General features: G+C 43.8%; 1 protein-coding gene across 6 annotated transcripts; it reads right to left on the bottom strand.

Annotated features, from left to right (window-relative positions):
- Positions 1-483: 483 nt before the first annotated feature.
- Positions 484-21,273, bottom strand: ZNF528 (zinc finger protein 528). Of its 6 annotated transcripts, XM_031004323.3 has the most exons (7): positions 21,177-21,272; positions 20,462-20,714; positions 17,333-17,400; positions 17,058-17,139; positions 12,874-13,000; positions 12,232-12,360; positions 484-3,746 (listed from the first exon to the last, which is right to left on the bottom strand). In XM_031004323.3, exons 4-7 carry the CDS (start codon positions 17,070-17,072, stop codon positions 2,131-2,133), a joined length of 1,887 nt encoding a protein of 628 aa, XP_030860183.1. In that variant the 5' UTR covers positions 17,073-17,139; positions 17,333-17,400; positions 20,462-20,714; positions 21,177-21,272; the 3' UTR covers positions 484-2,130. The 6 variants fall into 6 exon arrangements, with proteins under 6 accessions (XP_030860183.1, XP_055226357.1, XP_055226359.1 ...); XM_055370382.2 differs by lacking the exon at positions 17,333-17,400 and having other exon boundaries at positions 21,177-21,273; XM_055370384.2 differs by lacking the exon at positions 17,333-17,400 and having other exon boundaries at positions 20,462-20,627; positions 21,177-21,237.
- Between the last annotated feature and the right edge of the window lie 638 nt (positions 21,274-21,911).

The raw sequence follows: 21,911 nt of genomic DNA, 5'->3' as shown, positions 1-21,911 counted from the left end.
TTGCTTGAACCCAGGAGGTGGAGGTTGCAGTGAGTCAAGATCGCGCCATTGCACTCCAGCCTGGGTGACAAAGTGAGACTCTCAAAAAAAAAAAAAAACAATGTGCGCCATGGGTCTAATTTAGCACACAAGAAAAAGGCACACAGAAATATAATGATACGCTAAACATTTGCCAAGGGCTATGAACACATTTGAGGGTATAGGATGCTGGAGTTGCACTGCTTTGGGATTTTCACTGTACCCACAGAAGCATTCTAGGGCAGAGCACAGATACAATAATTCAAGTACTAAGTATGATTACTCATATTCACACTTACCTAAGGATATGTAACCAAAGGACATGTTTCATTTCACAACCAGAAAACTTGCTCTGGATGCTCCAATCTTAAAATCCCAATGGTGCATTACTGTGTGCTACAGAGTATCCATCCTCCTGAGGTGGGATGAAATTATGATGGTAGAAAAGACATGATTCATTCATACTTAGGAAAAATGAAACTTTATTAGTACAAACATGAGAGCTGCATACATTCTAAATCAAATGGTTGCAACTTATAATACCAAGAATTAAATGTGAATCCTACTTAAGAATATGCTGATCTGGCCAGGCGCGGTGGCTCACACCTGTAATCCTAGCACTTTCAGGCTGAGGCAGATGAATCACCTGAGACCAGTGCGGCCAACGTGGTGAAACCCCATCTCTACTAAAAATGCAAAAATTACCTGGGTATGGTGGTACATGCCTGTAATCCCAGCTACTTGGGAGGCTGAGGCAGGAGAATTGCTTGAAGCCGGGAGGCGGAGGTTGCAGTGAGCCGAGATCGCACCACCGCACTACAGCCTGGGTGACAAGGGCGAAACTCTGTCTCACCTAAAAAAAGAATATGCTGATCTGGTCATTTTGATTAAACTCTCAACTGTGATATAACTGTTCTCTATTCCATTTCAAAAATGAGGCTGGACACCGTGGTTCATGCCTGTAATCCCAGCACTTTGGGAGGCTGAGGTGAACATATCACTTGAGGTCAGGAGTTGGAGACCTACCTGGCCAACATGGTAAACACTGTCTCTACTAAAAATACAAAAATGAACTGGGTGTGGTGGCACACGTCTGTAGTTTCAGCTACTTAGGAGGCTAAGGCAGAAGGACTGCTTGAACCCAGAAGGCAGAGGGTGCAGTGAGTCAAGAACACACCACTACACTCCAGCCTGGGCAACAGAGTGAGACTCTATCTCCAAAAAAAAAGTCTATTTCTCATCAGTCTTTGCTAAACAGCAGGTACTGCTGTTCAATGGAGAAGGTGGCTACCTTTTTCCTTGCATTATTTCTACCATATAATCAGACACTAGCAACCTATTACTCTCTTTCCACTAATAACCTATGCCTTAAGATTACAGCATACTCTATTTCATGGTCAGTTGGTGGACACTGAAGCTCTGTGCACTTATGTCAGGAGAAAGTGTGCTGACTGCAACAGTATGATGACGGTCATCAGTTTTATGTTACTCTGCCCACCTCCATGCTCTCTAAATCAGACAATATTTAATCTCAAAAGGCAATGTCCTTCATCAGGAAATTGGATAGAAATAATCCTCAGCTAATGAAGTCAGCCCTGTCATCCTACTGATTCTTTCCCAGGGACCACAGTGAATGGCCTGCATGGAAGGCACATGAAGAGATTTCAAAGTCACAAAGAGTAAAGTAGCCTTTTCTATAAGCCCCAAATAATTGAATGCTTTATAGCCTGAATAAAACTGGTCATTTACAAGCTGTTGCACCTGTGATATACATCAGGTCATGAGATTCAACATATTTTGACTTAGCATTATTCTGCATCATGCAATATCATAGATTAGTATCAGAGAACCAGAGACAGAGTTACTTCTTGTGTAAATCCTATCGTGTTCTATAGCAATGGTCCTTGAATAATAGCCCAAGTACACACAATTCATCTGTGTGCTTTCATCCTCCACAGTGATGTGGTGATGTCTAGTGATTTGGCAGGCCTTGATAAAGCCTGTGTCACATACATTTCATTTATATGATTTGCACTTAGTATGGACTCACTGATGTTGATTAATGCTAGAACTCATGATGATGGTTTTGCCATACACAGTTTGTAGGGACTCTCATGAATGAATTCTCTGATGCTGTGCAAGGTCAGAATTGTGACTGAAGACCTTACTGCACAGGGTGCATTTGTAAGGTTTCTCTCCAATGTGAATTCTATGGTGATTGGTGAGGGAAGACTTGTGAGTGAAGATCTTGCCACATTCTTTACACTCATGAGATTTCTTTTCAGTATGGATTGCAAGATGGGCAGTAAGGCCTGAACACCCTCGAAATGCTTTGCCACATTTATTACATCTGTAAGGCCTCTCTCCAGTATGAATTATTTGATGTCTTGTAAGGTATGACGCTTGATTAAAGACCTTGCCACATTCATTACATTTGTAAGGCTTTTCTCCTGTATGAATTTTCTGATGGCATACAAGGTTTGAACTGCGACTGAAGACCTTGCCACATCTGTTACATTTGTAAGGCTTCTCTCCAGTATGAATTCTATGATGACTGGTTAGAGAAGACTTGTACCTGAAGACTTTGCCACATTCTTTACATTCGTAAGGTTTCTCTCCACTATGGATTAGAAAATGGGCAGTAAGGTCTGAAAACTCTCTAAACGCTGTGCCACACTTATTACATTTGTAAGGCTTCTCATCAGTATGAGTTTTTCGATGTCGTATAAGGTCTGATTTCTGACTAAAGATCTTGCCACACTGACTGCATCCATAAGGTCTCTCTCTAGTATGAATTCTCTGATGAGAGGTCAGGAAACACTTGCGCCCAAAGACCTTGTCACATTCTTTACATTTGTAAGGTTTTCTTCCAGTGTGAATTAACTGATGGGTTATGAGGCTGGAACGCACTGAAAATGCTTTGCCACATTCTTCACATTTGTAAGGTTTTTCACCAGTATGAACCGTTTGATGTTCTGCTAGATATGAATGGCGACTAAAGACCTTGCCACATTTATTACAACTGTAAGGTTTCTCTCCAGTATGAATTTTTTGATGTCGTACAAGGTGTGCAATTTGATTGAAGACCTTGTCACATTCATGACATTTGTAAGGCTTCTCTCCAGTATGAATTCTTTGATGTTGTGCAAGCTTTGAACTGCTTCGAAAGACCTTGTCACATTCATGACATTTGTAAGGCTTCTCTCCAGTATGAATTCTTTGATGTTGTGAAAGGTTTGAATTGCTACTAAAGAGCTTGCCACATTCATGACATTTGTAAGGCTTCTCTCCAGTATGCATTCTTCGATGTATCACAAGCTTTGAACTGCAACTAAAGACCTTGCCACATTCATTGCATTTGTAAGGATTATCTGCGTTATGGATTACTTGGTTAGTAAGGCTTGCAGATGCTCTAAAGACTTGGCCATGCTCATTACATTTATTAGCTTTTTCCCTAATGTGTGCTTTCTGTTCTTGTGGAAGTAATGGAGCATGATCAAAATTATTTCTATATTTATTTAAAAGGTGGGATTTGACACTGGAAGAAATTTTTTCAAGCGGTGAAACTGAGGAATTGTCACTGATGGGTTTTTCAAAATGCTTACACCCAGAAATTTTCCTTTCAGCTTGAAATAGCTGTAGATCACTCAGATGTAACTGAAAAGTGAATCCAAGTTGATTTTTACAAGGCTTGTTTCCTGCATTGCTTCCCAATTTAGAGCTCCTCTCTAAAACAGAAAGAAAAAAGTGGAACTTCAACCCATGATAATGGCATCTTTAGTGTCTGACAGAGGGTCTAGATTCTGCCTCACCTGACTCAGACATTGGTAGGAGTATCAGGGTATTGTGTATATCATGCTGGTAGTGCAGAAAACACAAGGAACTGAGGTGATGCATTGGAGCAGTGGGGAATCTGCAGGAGTCGAGAGAATTATGGGTAAATCTGAAACAGATTATGAGCAGAGAAATACAACAGAGACTGAAAACTTCTGGGAAGAAGCAGGGATGAGCCTCTTAGGGAAAATCAGAAATCCAAGAAGAGCTGTATAGACATTAATAATGGTACTTCCACAAGCCAGAAGAAACACATCCCCAGAAAAGGACTGAGTGTTCCCACATGTAGGAAGCTGAAGGCCCAAGAGATATGACCAGCTCAATATTCCACTGGAGGCTATATGATCAAACAACAAACTATCATGAATGCAGGATGTGGGCAAACTCAAGACTGCGCCTGACACCAGAAGGTTTGCTGAAGGTAATCACTCCCTGGTGCCATGCTCATTGAAATTATCTACTGGGACATCTACAGTCTATTGTTCAAAGAATGCAGTCTTGCAAACCTGTTGTAAATCAAGCCGCTGACCAGTAACCACCCCTCCCCCTGCCACCATCTCCTTTACCCAATAAAATACAAAGGGCTCTAAAGCTCAGGGCCCTTGTTCACTAGAAGGAGCCCCCTGACCCCTTCTTCCAAATATACACCTTTGTCTTTTACTCCAATGTTCGCCCCCTTTGTTCAGGCCCCCAAGGTCTGTGCAGGTGGCAACTGGTGACCCAGAACAGGGACTCCAAGAATATCGGACAAGTGGCCTCCGAACATAGGACTTTGAGGATGTGAACAAAGAAGGTTCTGCTGGAGTAGAGGAACTGAAATTCACAAGGTGAATGGGGAACCCTGGATGAGTCGGCTGGCAGCAGATATAAGGTCAGTGCCCTAAAGAGGTACTGGGAGCGATATAAGGTCAGTGCTCTAAAGTACTGGGAATGGGAAGTTTTCTGAATCAGGGTAACATGAGGCAGAATTTGTCTGTTGAAAAAAAAAATACTATGTGCAGTTGTTTAAAGTTCTATTGAGACAGTCTGGAACTCAGGTTAACTCACAGACATTAAGCTTCTGCAGGAGATTATTATGCATAGCCCATGGTTTCCACAGGCAGGCACTCTTGATGTGGAAAATTGGGACACAGCAGGAAAAGGATTAAAAAAGGCTCATCAAAAAGGTCTTAAAGTTGATTCTTCTGTCTTCACGTGGAGTCTAGTTCGTACTGTTCTGCCATTATCTCATTATTCTGCTGGGCAGCAGGCTGAGTCTAAAAATCTGAAAGAATCTGTTGTCCCACCCACAGATCCAATTGAAAACAAAAAACAGGAGAGAGAGGATAAAAATTGGTTTTTACCACCCCCTCCAGTTGCAGCAACATCTGTACCACCTCCTTCAGTAGCGGAAATAGAGACCCCAGTACAAAGAATGTTACACTCTGCTGCCATCGCTGGAGAGCCCTTAGGACCTTGTGCTTTCCCTATTTCCATAAGGCCTGATCCAAACAATCTACACCAGTTTATTCATGAAAATACCCCACTAGAGTTTAGTTGTTGAAGGAATTACAAACGAGTGTAGTTAACAATGGAGTACAGAGCCCATTCACTTTAGGATTGCTAGAATCTGTATTTGGTGCTACGCGCCTTCTACTCTTTGATGTAAAACTTTGGGCGCAAACTTGTCTGCTACTGCGTATCTGACATGGAATTTAAATTGGCAAGAACTGTGTGCAAACCAGGCTAGACAGAATCGTGCCGCTTGTCAAGGAGACATTACAGAGGATATGCTATTGGGTAATGACCCTTATTCAGACCTGGAACATCAAATGGCACCCCCAGCTGCTGCTTATCAGCAGCGTTCACAGGCTGCTAAATGCGCCTGGGCCACAATTCCAGATGAGGGAGTCCTAGTACAATCCTTTTTGCATATCATGCAAGGGTTGTAGGAGCCCTATGCGCAATTTCTTGCGAGATTACAAGAGGCAGTGAAGCGTCAGATTCCTCATGCCACTGCCGCAGAAATGCTAACCTTAACTTTAGAGAAAGCAAACGTGGATTGTAAATGTGCACTGGCACCTGTAAGGTGTACAAAAGACTTGGGAAATTTTCTCAGAGCTTGTTAGGATGTAGGAACTGAGCTTCATTGCTCTTCAATGATAGCTGAAGCATGGCTAATTTAGTAGTTGACAAATCTAAAAGGAGCCAAGGGTCAAACCCTAAATTGGGAAAATGTTGTACCTGCGGAAAAACCAGACATTTTAAAAAGGAATGCCACCAGATCTCAGGACAGAAAGGACCTCACAATGCAGTGCCCCGCCCTGCCCCCCACCCCCCCCAGCAGAAAAACGCCAGCACTCTGTCCTCGCTGTAACAAAGGAAATCACTGGGCTCATCAGTGCCACTCAAGACTTCATCAGAATGGCACCCCTCCTGCTGGGAAATGAGAAGGTGGCCTGGACCCGGGCCCCTCAAACAATGAGGGCATTCTCAGTCCAGACCACAAGCCCATTTAAGGGATGGGTCCCAAGAGAAACATTGATTCCCTCACCCCAGGGAACACCAGGAAGTGCAGGATTAGATCTCCCAGTCAAGAGAAATAACAGTAGTTGGTGGAGACAAACCTATCAAAATTCCCACTGGTATTTGGGGACCTTTACCAAGAGGATACATGGAACTAATTTTAGGCAAAGGCCGCCTTAACTTGCAAGGCATCACTGTAGTCCCAGGAGTGATTGACTCCAATTATGAAGGAGAAATTCAAGTAGTTTTAATGTCACAAGATCTTTGGGTTTTTGAACCAGGAGAATATACTGCTTAGCTATTGCTTATTCCCTGCAAATTACACCCATCTTCAGAAAAGGAGAAATGAGGAAATAAAGGGTTTGGGAGCACAACTACATAGGAAACTTATCGATCCCAATCCATAGCCTCTAATAGACCTACCTGTGTAGTACTAATTAAAGGAAAGACATTTTATGGGCGAATGGACACAGGAGCTGATGTGTCAGTCATATCCAGTAAAGACTGGCCCCCAGCATCGACTCTCAGACTAACCTCCACGCCCCTAGTGGGAGTAGGAGCAGCTAAAAGTGTTCAACGGAGTGCTGAGATTTTACCTTGTCTCGGTCTGGATGGTCAGTCAGGTACTTTCCAGTCTTATGTTGCAAATACAGCCATCAATTTATGGGGTTGAGACTTACAGCATGAGATATGAGACTTACAAATGAAAACTTTGGTAACCCAGGATTTAAAATGTTGAAGGACATGGGATATGAAAGCAGAAAAGGTTTAGGGAAATTTCCTACAAGGAAACCCTAACCCCTTCTCAGTAACTGGAAAAACAGAAAAGGGCTAGGACGTCAGGATTTCTGATGGGGGTCATTGATATTTCTCCTCTGCCCACTGCCTTACCATTAGAATGGCTTAGTGAGAAACTTGTGTGGGCCCCTAACACAGGGGAAGCTAGATCAACTTCATCTGTTGCTAAAAGAACAACTGAATGCAGGACATATAGAGAAGTGAGTTAGCCCCTGAAATTCATGGGTATTTGTTATTCCAAAAAAGCCTGGAAGACGGTGACTGCTGCATGATTTGAGAGCTATTAATGCACAAATTAAACCAATGGGTGCATTACAGCAAGGTTTACCTTCCCCGGTGGCCATTCCAAGAGACTGGCCTCTTGTAGTAATAGATTTTAAGGACTGTTTCTTTATTATACCATTACACAAGAAGCATAAGCCTCAATTTGCCTTCTCTATGCCTTCTATTAATCATAGAGAACCTGTTTCTTGCTATCAATGGAAAGTTTCACTTGAAGGCATGCTTAACAGTCCTACATTATGTCACCATTTTGTAGGAAGAGCATTAAAGGAGTCTCAAAATATGTTTCCCACTGCGTATATCATTCATTTTATGGATGATATTCTTCTGGCCACTCCTACAGATCAAATTTACATCAATTATTCAGAGATGTAAAGCAAGATCTTGTTAAATGGAATCCCAAAATTGCTCCAGAGAAAGTGCAGATAACTTCCCCATACCATTACGTAGGAAATATTGTTACGGAGAGGAGTGTACGGCCATAGAAAGCAGTTCTTGGTAAAGACACATTATAGACTTTAAATGATTTTCAACAAATACTAGGAGATATTAATTGGCTACGCCCTATGCTAGGTATTGCCACCTATCAACTTACACATCTTTACCAAACCGTGCAAGGAGATTATTCCTTAAATTCCCTGTGGCCCTTAAGAGGCTGAAGAGGAATTATAGCTTATAGAGCAAATGCTTCAGCAGAGACATGCCTCCCGGCTACAGCCACAAAAACCTTTGTTTATTCTCTCTACCCTCTATCTCCAACAGAACTTTTAGGTAGTCCAATGCTTAGACAAATCTGTAACAGTAATACATAAACACAAAGGGGAGATGTAGGGAGCCGATGGCCTGAGAGACAGGACCAACTCAGCGTTCCACTGGAGGCTATATGACCACACAGCAAACTGTTTATCATGAATGCAGGATGTGGGCAAACTCATGACTGCGCCTGCCGCCAGAAGGTTTGCTGGAGGCAATCATTCCCTGGCGCTGTGCTCATTGAGATTATCTACTGGGACATCTAGAGCCTATTGTTCAAAGAATGCAGTCTTGCAAGCCTGCTGTAAATCAAGCGCTGACCAACAATCACCCCCACCCTTCTCCCTCTTTTACCCAATAAAATGTGAAGGGCTCTAAAGCTCAGGGCCCTTGTCCATTAGAAGCAAGGAGCCCCCGACCCCTTCTTCCAAATACACTCTATTGTCTTTGTCTTTTATTCCCACATTTGTTCCCTTTGTTCAGTCCCCCAAGGTCCATGCAGGTGGAACCCACACCCTTTACAACAGGTTGATGTGTAAAGGTCTCACCCTGTACAGTTCTTACATAAAAGAACTGAAACAGCCAGTGCAGTGGCTCATGCCTGTAATCCCAGCACTTTGGAAAACCAAGGGGGGATGGATAACTTGAGGTCAATAGTTAGAGACCTGGCTGGGCATGGTGGCTCATGCCTATAATCCCAGCATTTTGGGAGGCCAAGGTGAGCGGATCACCTGAGGTCCGGAGTTCGAGACCAGCCTGACCAACATGGTGAAACCCCGTCTCTACTAAAAATACAAAAATTAGCCAGGCGTGATGGTGTGCGCCTAGTCCCAGCTACTCAGGAGGCTAAGACAAGAGAATTGCTTGAATCTTGGAGGTGGAGGTTGAAGTGAGCCAAGATCATGCCACTGCACTCCAGCCCCTGGGTAACAGAGAAAGACTCCATCTCAAAAACAAAAAACAAAAAACAAAAAACAAAAAACAAAACTGGGAGAAGTGGTTGTTTTAGCAAACCTAAAACAAAAATTACAAGGCCTACATAAGGACGTTGAAATAAACAAACAAAAAAAAACCAAATCTCCACAAACCCAATCTAGAAAAAGGCAGCCCTCTGATTACTTTACAAATTTTGAAAGCAACTGTCTTAAGATGCTTAACCAGCTGAAACATAAATGAGATAGACAACTAAATGAAATCAGGAAAACGATGCATGAAAAGGAGTATCACGGAGGGTGCCTGTAATCCCAGCTACCTGGGAGGCTGATGCAGGAGAATCGCTTAAACCTGGGAGGCGGAGGCTGCAGTGAGCCAATATCATGCATGGCACTGCACTCCAGCCTGGGCAACAAGAGTGAAACTCCGTCTCAAAAAAAAAGAGAGACTTGACCATTCTAACTAAAATTAACCCAAATACATTCACACAGAGACATACTATAAAGAAATTATCAAGAGTCAAAAAAAGACAAAGACAAAATCTTGACAGTAGCAACAAAAAAGACACTTGTCAGACAATACTAAACTCTGTAAGATTATATATATTTTCCAGCAGACATCTTCAGGCTAGAAAGCAGTGAGGTGATATATTGCAAGTGCTTAAAGAAAAATAGGCAAAACAGCAATGAAGAATACTACACTTAGCAAAACTCACCTGCAAAAATAAAGGTGAATTTTAGACTTTCCTAAAGAAGAGCTGAGGAAGTTAATTAGTATTCTAGACCTGTCCAAGAAGAAATGCTAAAACGAGCATTCAAGATGAAATGAAAGCACTCTAGACGGTATCTTTAACCCATATGAAAATATAAAGGTCATCATAGGCAGGGCGCAGTGGCTCATGCCTGTAATCCCAACAATTTGGGAGGCTGAGGTGGGTGGATCACCTGAGGTCAGGAGTTCGAGACCAGCCTAGCCAACATGGTGAAACCCCGTTTCTCCTAAAAATACAAAAACTAGCTGGGCGTGGTGTCTGTAATCCCAGCTACTCGGGAGGCTGAGGCAGGAGAATCGCTTGAACCCAGGAGCAGAGGTTGCAGTAAGCCAAGATCCTGCCATTGCACTCCAGCCTGGGCAACAGAGCAAAACTCCATCCCCCAAAAATAAAAATAAAAAGCTCATCATAAAAGGTCAACAAATGATCAAATACAGAAACAAGTATTATTGCACTTTTCATTTGTAACTTGACTTTTAATTCTTTCCTACAATTTAAAAGACACAATCAGGCCAGGTACAGTGGCACGCCTGTAATCCCAGCACTTTGGGAGGCCAAGGCAGGTGGATCACTTGAGGTCAGGAGTTGGAGAGCAGCCTGGCAAATATGGCAAAAACCTGTTTCTACTAAAAATACAAAAATTAGCCAGGGGTGGGGATGGGCGCCTGTAATCCCAGCTACTCAGGAGGCTGAGGCAGGAGAATCACTTGGACCAGAGAGGCAGAGGCTATAGTGAGCCGAGATCAGCCTGGGAGATAGAAGGAGACTCCATCTCAGAAACAAAAGAAAAAAAAAAAAAAGACACTCTCATTTAAAAAGCATTATAAACATATGTTAATGGGAACATAAAATATATAGGATTAATTTCTGCCAGTAATAACAGAAAGTGAGAGCAGAGTTGTTAAGCAGAGCTTTGTGTACCTAATCAAAGATAAGCTGTTAACATTTAAAATAGAATGTTTTGGGCCAGGTGAAGTGGCTCACACCTGTAATCCCAAGCACTTTGGCAGGCTAAGGGAGGGCTAATCACATGAGGCCAGGAGTTCGAGACCAGCCTGCCCAACATGGAAAAATCCCATCTCTACTAAAAATACAAAAATTAGCCAGGCGTGGTGGTGCATGTCTGTAATCCCAGCTACTCCAGAGGCAGAGGCATGTGACGTTGAAATTAACAAAAGAAAAAAATGCATTTTTATTTTTTTTGAGACAGGGTCTCACTCTTGTCACGCAAGCTAGGGCGCAGTGGTGCAATCTCGGCTCACTGCAACCTCCACCTCCTAGGTTCAAGCGATTCTCCTGCCTCAGCCTCATGAGTAGCTGGGATTATAGGCACCTGCCACTACACCCAGTTGATTTTTGTATTTTTAATAGAGGCGGGGTTTCACCATGTTGGCCAGGCTGGTCTCGGACTCCTGGCCTCAAGTGATCTGCCTGCCTCAGCCCCCAAAAGTGCTGGGATTACAGGGATGAGCCACCGTGCCCAGCCAAAAGAATAAAAACTTAAAAGATCCACAAATATTTGCCAGTTAAACAACACAGCTTACTGGTTACTGTGGCTTATGCCTATAATCCCAACACTTTGGGAAGCTGAGGCAGGCAGACTACTTGAGCCCAGGAGTTCAACACTAGCCTGTGTAACATGGTGAAAACCCAACTCCACAAAAAATACAAAAAATTAGCCAGGCATGGTGGCATACACCTGCATTCCCAGCTATTCAGGAGGCTGAGGCGGGAGAATCACTTGAGCCCAGGAAGTCGAGGATGCAGCAAGCCGTAATCATGCCACTGCATTCTGGACTGGGTGCCCAGGAGTTCAACACTAGCCTGTGTAACATGGTGAAACCCCATCTCCACAAAAAATACAAAAAATTAGCCAGGCATCGTGGCGTACACCTGTAGTCCCGGCTATTCAGGAGGCTGAGGTGGGAGGACCACTTGAGCCCAGGAAGTCGAGGATGCAGCAAGCCATAATCATGCCACTGCATTCTGGACTGGGTGACCCAAGAGAGATCCTATCTCCAAAAAATAAATAGGAAAATAAAGAAAAATGTCTGTTCAGAACTCACAAGATTTCAACTTTGGTTTTCCCACAGAATTCTCCCATTTGCAGAGAGTTTCCCAAATGCTATGTAATAGTGTGGCTTTGCAGGGTACAGTGGCTCATGGCTGTAATCCCAACACTTTGGAAGAGCGAGCCAGGGAGATCCCTTAAGTCCAGGAATTCAAGGCTGCAGTGAGCTATGATTGCCATCGCACTCTAGCCTGGATGACAGCGTTAGACCCTGTCTCAAAAAACAAAAATTATGGGCCTCCACTCTGCCCACCCGAGCTCTCACCTGTGTTCACACCTTTGATGCACTCCCTGCCGTCTGGATCGTTTGCTATTTTCTCTTCACTCTGCAGAGTCCAGGGATCTCTCTTTTGCTCTAACATGGAGGTAACACTCAGGTCAGGAAGACAGATTCCTATTTATAAAAGAAAGAATAAATGTGTGCTGTGGCATCTCCCAAGTCCAAGCCCTGTATTTAGGGAGGAGAGAGGATATTATAATTAAATCATAAATAGTATTTCACAAATTCATCTACTGACTGCCTCTTTCTGAATGCTTAGGGAACACTGTAACATGCAGACATAGAGCCCCCTTCCAAGAACTATAGAATCAAAAGCACAGGGGTAGAAAACAGGGAACTGGATATTTTTTAAGTTTGTCGTAAGGTTTCGTGCATACTTCGGCCCTGGTGCCACCAATCATGAATTGTGGAGGGAGGAGAATACCTGAAGAAAGGGGACATTTCAAGTCCAGAAAGTGTAATACAGTTTTTCAATTCTGAGTCAACAAGGTTTCAATCTCAGTCAAGCAATGCAGGAGCTCCCAAGAGGCATATAAGAGGCATATAACAGGCATATAAGAGGCTCCCAAGAGGCATTCAGAGATCCACCAGGGCAGATCCCGGCTTCTGAAGGGACATTATCCTCACCCAGGGAGACCAGGTTCCTATAATTCTCCAACATCACGTCCCTGTATAAAGTCCTCTGTGCAGGGTCCAGGCATTTCCACTCTTCCTGAGAGAACTCTATGGCCACATCCATGAATTTCAAGGGTCCCTAAAAGAAAATCCACATTTCAGCAACAGGGTATGCACACAGTACTCATCGTCACAAAGAATGGGAAGACAGTTGTTAAGGATTGACTCCACTTATGTGAGCACTGTGAAAAATCCATATTAAGGTATTCTTGAGCCAGTTATGCGTCTCTAATTGTTGTTTTATTATATTTCTCCATAAGAAGTTAAGACATTCCTTAAATCAGTGCAGATGTCTCATTTTTGGACAATACAAAAAAAAATTAATCCAGGGTTATCTCTCTCTATAGAAGTGTTAGGTATTTTTACACACCAAGTGATATCCAGTATCTACCTGAGATTCAATTCAAGTGGTGTCTTCAGAGATGACAATGTCTACAGTGTTTTTTTCTTTTTTTTGAGACAGGGTGTCACTCTGTCACCCAGACTGGAGTGCAGTGGCACAATCTTGACTCACTGCAACCTCTGCCTCCTAAACTCAAGTCATCCTCCAACCTCAGCCTCTGGAGTAGCTGGGGCTACAGGCTCATGACACCATGCCTGGCTAATTTTTGTATTTTTTATAAATATGGTGTCTCACCATATTGCTCAGGCTGGTCTTGAGCTCCTAAACTCAAGCCATCCTCCCACCTTGGCCTCCCAAAGTCCTGGGATTACAGGTGTGAGCCGCCACACCCAACCTACTGTAGTTTTGGGTTTTTTTTTTTTTTGAGATGGTGTTTCACTCTTTTTGCCCAGGCTGGAGTGCAATGGTGTGATATTGGCTCACTGCAACCTCCGCCTCCCAGGTTCAAGCGATTCTCCAGCGTCAGCCTCCCAACTAGCTGGGATTACAGGTGCCTGCCACCACGACCAGCTAATTTTTTGTATTTTTAGTAGAGACGGGGTTTCACCATGTTGGCCAGGATGGTCTCGATCTCTTGACCTCCTGATCCACCTGCCTTGGCCTCCCAAAGTGCTGGGATTACAGGCGTGAGCCACCGTGCCCGGCCCCAACCTACTGTAGGTTTTAAGAATAGTCAAAATCTTGGCCAGGTGTGGTGGCTCATGCTTGTAATCCCAGCAATTTGGGAGGCCGAGGCAGGTGGATCACCTGAGGTAAAGGAGTTCGAGACCAGCCTGGCCAACATGGTAAGACCCTGTCTCTACTAAAAATAGAAAAAAATTAGCCAGGTGTGGTGGTGAGTGCCTGTAATCCCAGCTACTCAGAAGGCTGAGACAGGAGAATCTCTTGAACCCGGGAGGTGGAGTCTGCAGTGAGCTGAGATCATGCCACTGCACTCCAGCCTGGGCAACAGACAAGAGTGACACTCCGACTCAAAAAAACAAATAAAATAAAAAATGATCAAAATCTGAAAACTGTGATGGTAACAATAGCAATGGCTGAATGGAACACTTCCCATGTGATAGGCACTATTTTAAATGCTTTACATGAACTAACTGGAGGATCACAAGGCAGGAGATCACAAGGTCAAGAGATTGAGATCATCCTGGCCAACATGGTGAAACCCCTTCACTAGTAAAAATACAGAAATTAGCTGGGTGTGGTGGCACGCGCCTGTAATCCCAGCTATTTGGGAGGCTGAAGCAGGAGAATCGCATGAACCCGGGAGGCAGAGGTTGCAGCGAGCCAAGATCTCGCCACTGCACTCCAGAATGGGTGAGAGAGCGAGACTTCACCTAAAAAAACAAACAAACAAAAGAAGAAAGAATAATCTGTTCCTATCTTACTGAAGAGACAACTCTTTCACATGTATTCTAGGAAACTCGCCCCAGGTGTCAGGACTAACAATGGCAGTGTAAGCACTGGATCCCAGGTGTCTGGACATTAGAATCAAACCTAATGAATCAAACAGTTAAGTAACAGGTCAGGATCAAAAGAAAATTGACAATTACCTAATTCAGTAAACTTAAAACAAGTTCAAGCATTAAAAACACGAAACTGCCTAAAAGGTCATTATATCTGCATATATATAATATATTATATATCCCCATAATACATTATTATTCTTACAGCTATCAGCTCATTAGCATGATAGTATAGAAAAATTTTAACCTGGTAAATATTTAAGATGTAATTTCAACTGATTAAAAAACATAAAATTTATATAGATGACATGCCATTCATAAGAACCACTGTTGTACACTCATCCACACACATCACATGTACACACTTACACACTCATATACACTAGTACATATACACACTTACAGACATCAGTTGAAATAAGAAAGTTGTCTCTCACTGACTTTTTTTTTTTTTTTTGAGATGGAGTCTCGCTCTGTTGCCCAGGCTGGAGTGCAGTAGCACAATCTTGGCTCACCACAATCTCCGCCTCTCAGGTTGAAGCGATTCTCCTACCTCAGCCACCCAAGTAGCTGGGACTACAGGTGTGCGCCACCACGCCTGGCTAATTTTTCTACTTTTTTTTTTTTTTTTTTGAGACAGAGTCTCGCTCTGTCGCCCAGGCTGGAGTGCAGTGGTGCAATCTCGGCTCACTGCAAGCTCCGCCTCCCGGGTTCACGCCATTCTCCTGCCTCAGCCTCCCGAGTAGCTGGGACTACAGGCGCCCGCCACTGCGCCCGGCTAATTTTTTGTATTTTTAGTAGAGATGGGGTTTCACTATGTTGGTCATGCTGGTTTCAAACTCCTGACCCTCTCATCTGCCCGCCTTGGCCTCCCAAAGTGCTGGGATTACAGGGGTGAGCCACTGCACCCTGTCCCAGTGACCTATTTTTTACATATTTTTCATCATTAGTTTGGTTCGCAATTTTTACACACAGGGTCTCAATACATTGTCCAAATTGGATGGCAGTGGCTATTCACAGCACACCATAACCTTGAACTCCTGGCATCAAAGGATCCTTCCTCATTAGCCTCCCAAGTGGGAAACTAAAGGCATGCACCATTGTGCCTATCTGTAAGTACTATTTTTCCCAATGTGTATTTCAGCATATTTGCAACAATAAAAATGTATAAATTGTACCAACTTATTTTATAAACATATGGTAAGTACTTAAAAATGGGAGACCATGTAAAACCACAGAAACCTGAACTCCAATCTCTACTAAATATCCATATTCAAAAACATAATATTTTTAAAATTTTAGACAGGATCTCACTAGGTGTCCAGAATAGTCTCAAACTCCTGGGCTGAATGGATCCTCCCACCTCAACCCCTCAAGAAGCTAGAATTATAGGCACACATCACTGCTTCTGGCCTATAAATAAAGCTTCATCCATTAAAATATTGTTATTTAGGTATTAACAAAATTTAATTAAGTTTACTAATTTATTCCATTAATAAAAACGTGATGTTACAGGAAATTTATTAATGTATTAATTTAACATATTAAGGGCAAAGAAAATACCTCAGCACCCTATACCTTAAGAAATCATTGGATATGGCTGGGGGTGGTGGCTCATGCCTGTAATCCCAGCACTTTGGGAGGCCGAGGTGGCCAGATCACTTGAGGCTGGCATTCAAGATCAACCTGGCCAACATGGCGAAACCCCATCTCTACTAGAAACACAAAAATTAGATTAGAGTGGTGGTGCACACCTGTAATCTCAGCTACATGAGAAGCTGAGGTGGAAAAATCCTTTGAATCAGGGAGGCGGAGGCTGCAATGAGCAGGGATCATGCCACTGCACTCCAGCCTGGGCAACGTGTGAGACTCTGTCTCAAAAAAAAAAAGAAAAAATAAAGAAAGGAACTTTGACGTGCAGCTTCTCTAATTCTAGTCCACAGAACACTGACAGTGCATCCAGATGTGATCCCTGAACAATCCCTGCTGCCCAGCAGCACTGCCACCACGGGACCCACATCCCATCTCCATCCATGTCTGCTGAGAGCCCTCCCCAGGACCATGCCCAGTGCAGCCTCTTCCCAAGTTCATGTCAATGGGTCACAGTGAACTGAAATCTCAAGCGGAAATGAAGGGACTGGAAGAAGCCATGGGTAAGTGCAAGCAAACGTGTCAGGCAGGATGCTTCAGAGTCAAAGATTAGCAACTCCAATGCCTGGCATTTCAGGAAGAAACAGAGACAGAACAATCCACTGAGAACATTACCTTACCTGAGTAAGGGCCATTCCTGACTTCTTTTCTTTCCTCTTCCGAGTTGCTTCCTTGCATAATATGTCTCTTTGGAAGTGAATCCTGAATGTCAAAAATATGCTGCTTAGGGCTTAGAATCAACATACCTCCTTCCTGTGCCATAGCCACACACAAAGGGAAGACCTCACCCTGAGGTAATCCTCAAACTTTGACTTTCTACATAGGTCTGATTTATCCTAACTGAGCAAACAGATGTTAATAATTTTGGAAATCAACCATTATGTGGTTAAGGTACCTCGTCTGTTGAGTGGATTCCTTCCGAGATTTTTTCACTTTATTCTCCCTTTCTTAAAATTTGTGAGCCTAAAAAAAAAAAAAAAAAAAAAAAATGCAATTCTTCATGTGGTAATAAACTATGATTCCTAAAATCATACTTTGATCAAGCACTTATTTTAAAAATACAAAACGCTCTCAGAAAAGGAAAGGGGGCTGTGTAGTTGCAGTAGAGGGAGCGGGAAGAACAGAGGCGGGAGATGAGGTCAGAGAGGTCCTGGGGAAGCAGATCAGGCAGGGCTGAGCTCTTCAAATATTTTCTCCTACACATCAAAAGAAATTTTGAAACAATCTATTTCCTCACTCATTTTAAGTAAATATGTCACTTATTCTATACCTTAGAAATTAAAACACAAATAGTATCTCATATTGTTTAAGCACATTCTGACAGGTTTAGTTAATCCCCAGAAAGTGGAAGGTGTCTGTCATCTGAGCTATGCAGGACTGTAGGGAGAACATGTCTGGGGGAGTTCAGGAAGCCTATTTTGGACACGTGGAGGTGGAGATGCCTGTGGATGTCCCAGCAGAGATGTCGAGAACATGACTGGACACAGGATTTTGGAATTCAGGGGAGAGGGGTGGGTGAAGAGGGAAAATGGGAGACATGTTGGTGGTGGTTAAAACCACAGATGAGATCAAAAGGAAAAGCAGAGGGTGTGGGCAGACAGAACAGGTTTAAGGACTAAATTGGGTGACATTTCCATATTCAGAGAAGACACTTCAGGAGACAGCAGCAGAGGAAACTGATAAGATACGAAAGTAATGAGAAAAATTTTAAACAGATTTTTAAAAATACGAGCAATGTCTTCAAAGCTGAGAAAAAAAAGAGTGATCAGCTGTGAAACATGCTGCTGAGAGAAAAAGACAGGAGGACAGAAAATTCAAAGTCAGATTTAAGCAGGGTACAGGGCTTATGCCTCTAATCCCAGCATGCTGGGACTTCTTTGTAGGAGGATGGCTAGAAGTCAGGAGTTCAAGACCAGCCTGGGCAATGCAGTGAGACTTTGTCTCAAAAAAAAAAATTTTTTTTTTAATCAGCCAGGCAGAGGGACAGCCCCATAGTCCTATCTACTCTGGAGGCTAAGACAGGAGGATTGCTGGAGCCTAGGGGTTTGAGGTTATGGTGAACTATGACTGTGCCACTGCATGCCAGCTTGGGTGACAGAGCAAGACCTTGTCTCTAAAAATTAAATGAATAAATAAATAACTAGATTTAGAAACAGAGAAGTCACTGGTGACTCAGATAAAAAAAGGAGCAGTGGAATGGTTGGTGTCAAAACCTGATTGGATGGGGTCAAGCAAGAAATGGAGGAAAGAGTGAGAGAGAGCCTAAACAAGATTTTGGTATATTGTGCTCTTACATGGAGCACAGAAAAGGCATACTTATTGCAAGTAAAAATGTAGCTAATACTTTGTTTTTTCCTCTGAGGATGAAATAGTGGAAAAAATAAAGGCGTGTGTGTGTGTGTGTGTGTGTTTTAATGGGCAACAACTCCATCTGGGTATGCTGACCAAAATAATTCCCTTGAAGTAAAATCTGATGACACTGTGGAGGAGGGATGCCATGGCATCAGGAGAGAGTGAATGGGGCTGGCCTGTGGCACACAGTCTCAGCGTCAGCAGCAGCCAGTAGCAGGGACAGACAATTCCCAGTCACTACTAAGAACACAGTCCTAGAGACAGGTGAGTGGGCCTGTTGGGAAATTCTTCCCCTTACTGTTTGAGACAGGAAAAAACCACACTGTTTTTACTACTCTCACACCCAAAAGAGAATACCTCACCTTTAGTATCAAAATGTGTCTGTGGTTGTTCCTACACTGACCAGTTAAACTGAGTAAAATTACAGAACACCCAGGTGCTGTCTGACGAACAACTGCTTGTTGGTGACAAGTAATTCCCATATTACTTTGGTGACCAGAGATGAGGCATTCTGTGTTGAGCGCTCTTTATTGTGTTCACTGTGAACACAAAAAAAACACTGGTTTTTCCTATCTTATACACTCACTCACCCTAGTCCATCCCAAGAAAAGAGAAGAGTGCCTTCTCTTTGAGAGTGTTCCAATTCTCATCTTCATGTGTGGTTTTTTGTTTTTTGTTTTTTGAGATGGAGTCTTGCTGTCACCTAACCTGGAGTGCAGTGACACGATCTCAGCTCACTGCAACCTCTGCCTCCCAGGATTAAGCGATTCTCCTGCCTCAGCCTCCTGAGTAGCTGGGATTACAGGCGCAGGCCATCAGGCCCAGCTAATTTTTGTATTTTTACTAGAGATGGGGTTTCACATGTTGGCCAGGCTGGTCTCAACTCCTGACCTCAAGTGATCCGCTCATCTCAGCTTCCCAAAGTACTGGGATTACACGTGTGAGCCACAGCCCCTAGCCTCATGTGTTCTAAACAAATTTTATATTATAGAAAAATTAATATGTCACAATTCAATCATAATTTCCAATCAACTCACCACTCATCTGTAACCAGGGTCCCCCTCTTTCCTCACTACTGTTTCCCTGCCTCATTCTGTACATATCTCTCATTCTCATCTTTTTTCCTAGCTCTTTTTTTCTCTATTTTCCCCTAGGATTCTGTTCATTTTGAGTCCCTCCTCTTCTCTTTGTCCCATTCTTCCCTCTATTCCTTCTCTCCCACCTGTTCTGATCCATTTTTACAACTTGTTTCACCTCTTATTCCTCTTTCCGCCCAATCTTTCATTGTCCCTAATCTCCATATATTTCTGCCTCTTTCCTCCCACATCTCAGCTCCCCTTGGGCTCTCCCTGTTAAATTCCATCTTCGATATTACACACCCCTGTCCCCACTCTCTGGCACCCTTAGATCCCAGGCCTCCCCCTGCTGTGGTTCTCCCTGTTCTCCTTGTGACCAGCTGCCCCCTCTGGCTGTCCCAGCACCACGCTGCTCTGTCTGACCTGGCTCCAAATCCCTCCTCCTCTCCCCGCTCTCTGTCTGAGAAGCCTTCCCTATCTTGTTGAATTTCGTCTTTCTACAGACCCAGGTTTGTCTATATTTTTACAGTTACTTTTCTCCCCTGCTATTTTCTGGGCACCTTCTTTCACTGTGCCTCTGCAAACCCCTCACTCACCTTCTACTTTGCCTTCTGTTAATGGGTCTCTCATTCTTCATTTCTCTTTCAAAATTTCTCTATTTCCTCTGCCTCGTTCCCATCTCTTTTTCTCCACACATTCACAGGGAGGGGATTGGAATAAGATGCCCACTTCCGGAAGAGCTCATTTTCCGTGGGCTGGAAACTGGCTCGAGAGAACAGTGGATGTCAGGAGACTGAAGTCACCCCCAACACTCGGGGTCAGGAGAACCGGTGGCTGGAAAAGGGAGGCCTGGGGAACAGAGGGTCCAGATCAAGGAGGAAAGAGGCAGGAGTGGGTCAGCAGAGGGGTGGAGTCTGCAGAAACCAGGTCTGGGCAGAGGACGAGGCCTCTCGTGCCCTGTTGGGGCGCTGAGCTCTAGGGGCAAAGAAGGGCGAGGCTGGGGGAACGGAGAGTGAGGATTTTACGTGGTGCGGGGCGTGTGTAGGAGTTACTAAAGGATTTGAAGCAGGTAAACCCCACGATAGGAGGTGTCTACGTGGGTATATGACATAAAGACCGGGCACAGGACCAGCCTCCAAGCGATTTTAACACGCAGAAAGCGACTCCCAGACTCTCAAAGGATGTCTGAATTTACTCGGGGTGGAGTGAGCGGTGCCGGGATTTCAAGGTCTGCATGCCCCTCAGCTCCCGGGTATAGAAGCGGAGAAGAACTGGCTAGCCTAGACTTAATATAGACAAAGGGAAACTCACGCACTGCTGCGAAAACAGTTTCTCCCTGCGATCGGCTTCCGGGTCTACCGGAAACTGCGCTCTAGGCTTTCGCCCCCCGCGGTCCGCTTCCGGGTTTGCACGAAATTGCGCGCGCATCCTAGAAGCAGGACGGGCTGGGACCAGGGCGGGCCTGGACAAAGCCGGGGCCGGGACAAAGCCTGGGCCGGGCCTGCGCTTCCGTTCGCTTGACTGGCTGCGCTTGTTTTCAGGATTTTGGTCTGAAAACGGATCTTACCTGCGCAGAGCAAAATCGGTTGTAGATTATATCCACGAAAATTCCTTCTATTAAAATGAATTTCAAGTCCCACCTACCCTGGAAGCAGAAAGAGAGAGAAGAGAGTAAAGAGAAAGAGAAAAGAAAGAGAAGTTGAAAAAGAGAAAGAAAACCAAGAAAGAAAGAGAAAAAAACGAAAATAAATGGACACGAAAGAAAAGTAAGGAGGGAAGGGAAGGGAGGAAGGGAAGGGAAGCTTTAGGAATTGAATTAACACACTTTGGAATTGTCTGTGAAGGGGATGATGCAAGCTAAAATGTGAAATGCAAAACCCTGCCAGGGTAGAATGTTCTATTTCATGCCAGTGCCCACAGAAGATAAATACTTTTCATTTGTCTTCCCCATTCACTCTAGAGGGTGAAGGTCAACCCTGTGCTCAATTCCAGAGACTTTCCTAGGGACATCGTGTTGGGCATGGAGGACTAAGGCCAGTGTGAAGA

This window comes from Gorilla gorilla, chromosome 20, assembly GCF_029281585.2.
Source record: "Gorilla gorilla gorilla isolate KB3781 chromosome 20, NHGRI_mGorGor1-v2.1_pri, whole genome shotgun sequence".
NCBI classification, from domain to species: domain Eukaryota; kingdom Metazoa; phylum Chordata; class Mammalia; order Primates; family Hominidae; genus Gorilla; species Gorilla gorilla.
The sequence above is the reverse complement of the archived record's forward strand: the minus strand, read 5'-3'. Positions and strand labels throughout refer to the sequence as shown.

Bases quoted from the DNA above. Each gene is read 5' to 3' on its own strand.
- ZNF528 (XM_055370382.2), bottom strand. From the start codon at position 20,502: ATGAAGAATGAGAGACCCATTAACAGAAGGCAAAGTAGAAG. The intron at 12,361-12,873 runs GTGAGGATAATG...TTTTATAAATAG, and splicing joins TAGGAACCTGGTCTCCCTGG to GAATCTGTCTTCCTGACCTG. The intron at 3,747-12,231 runs GTGAGAGCTCGG...TTTCTGTTTTAG, and splicing joins CATCAAAGGTGTGAACACAG to AGAGGAGCTCTAAATTGGGA.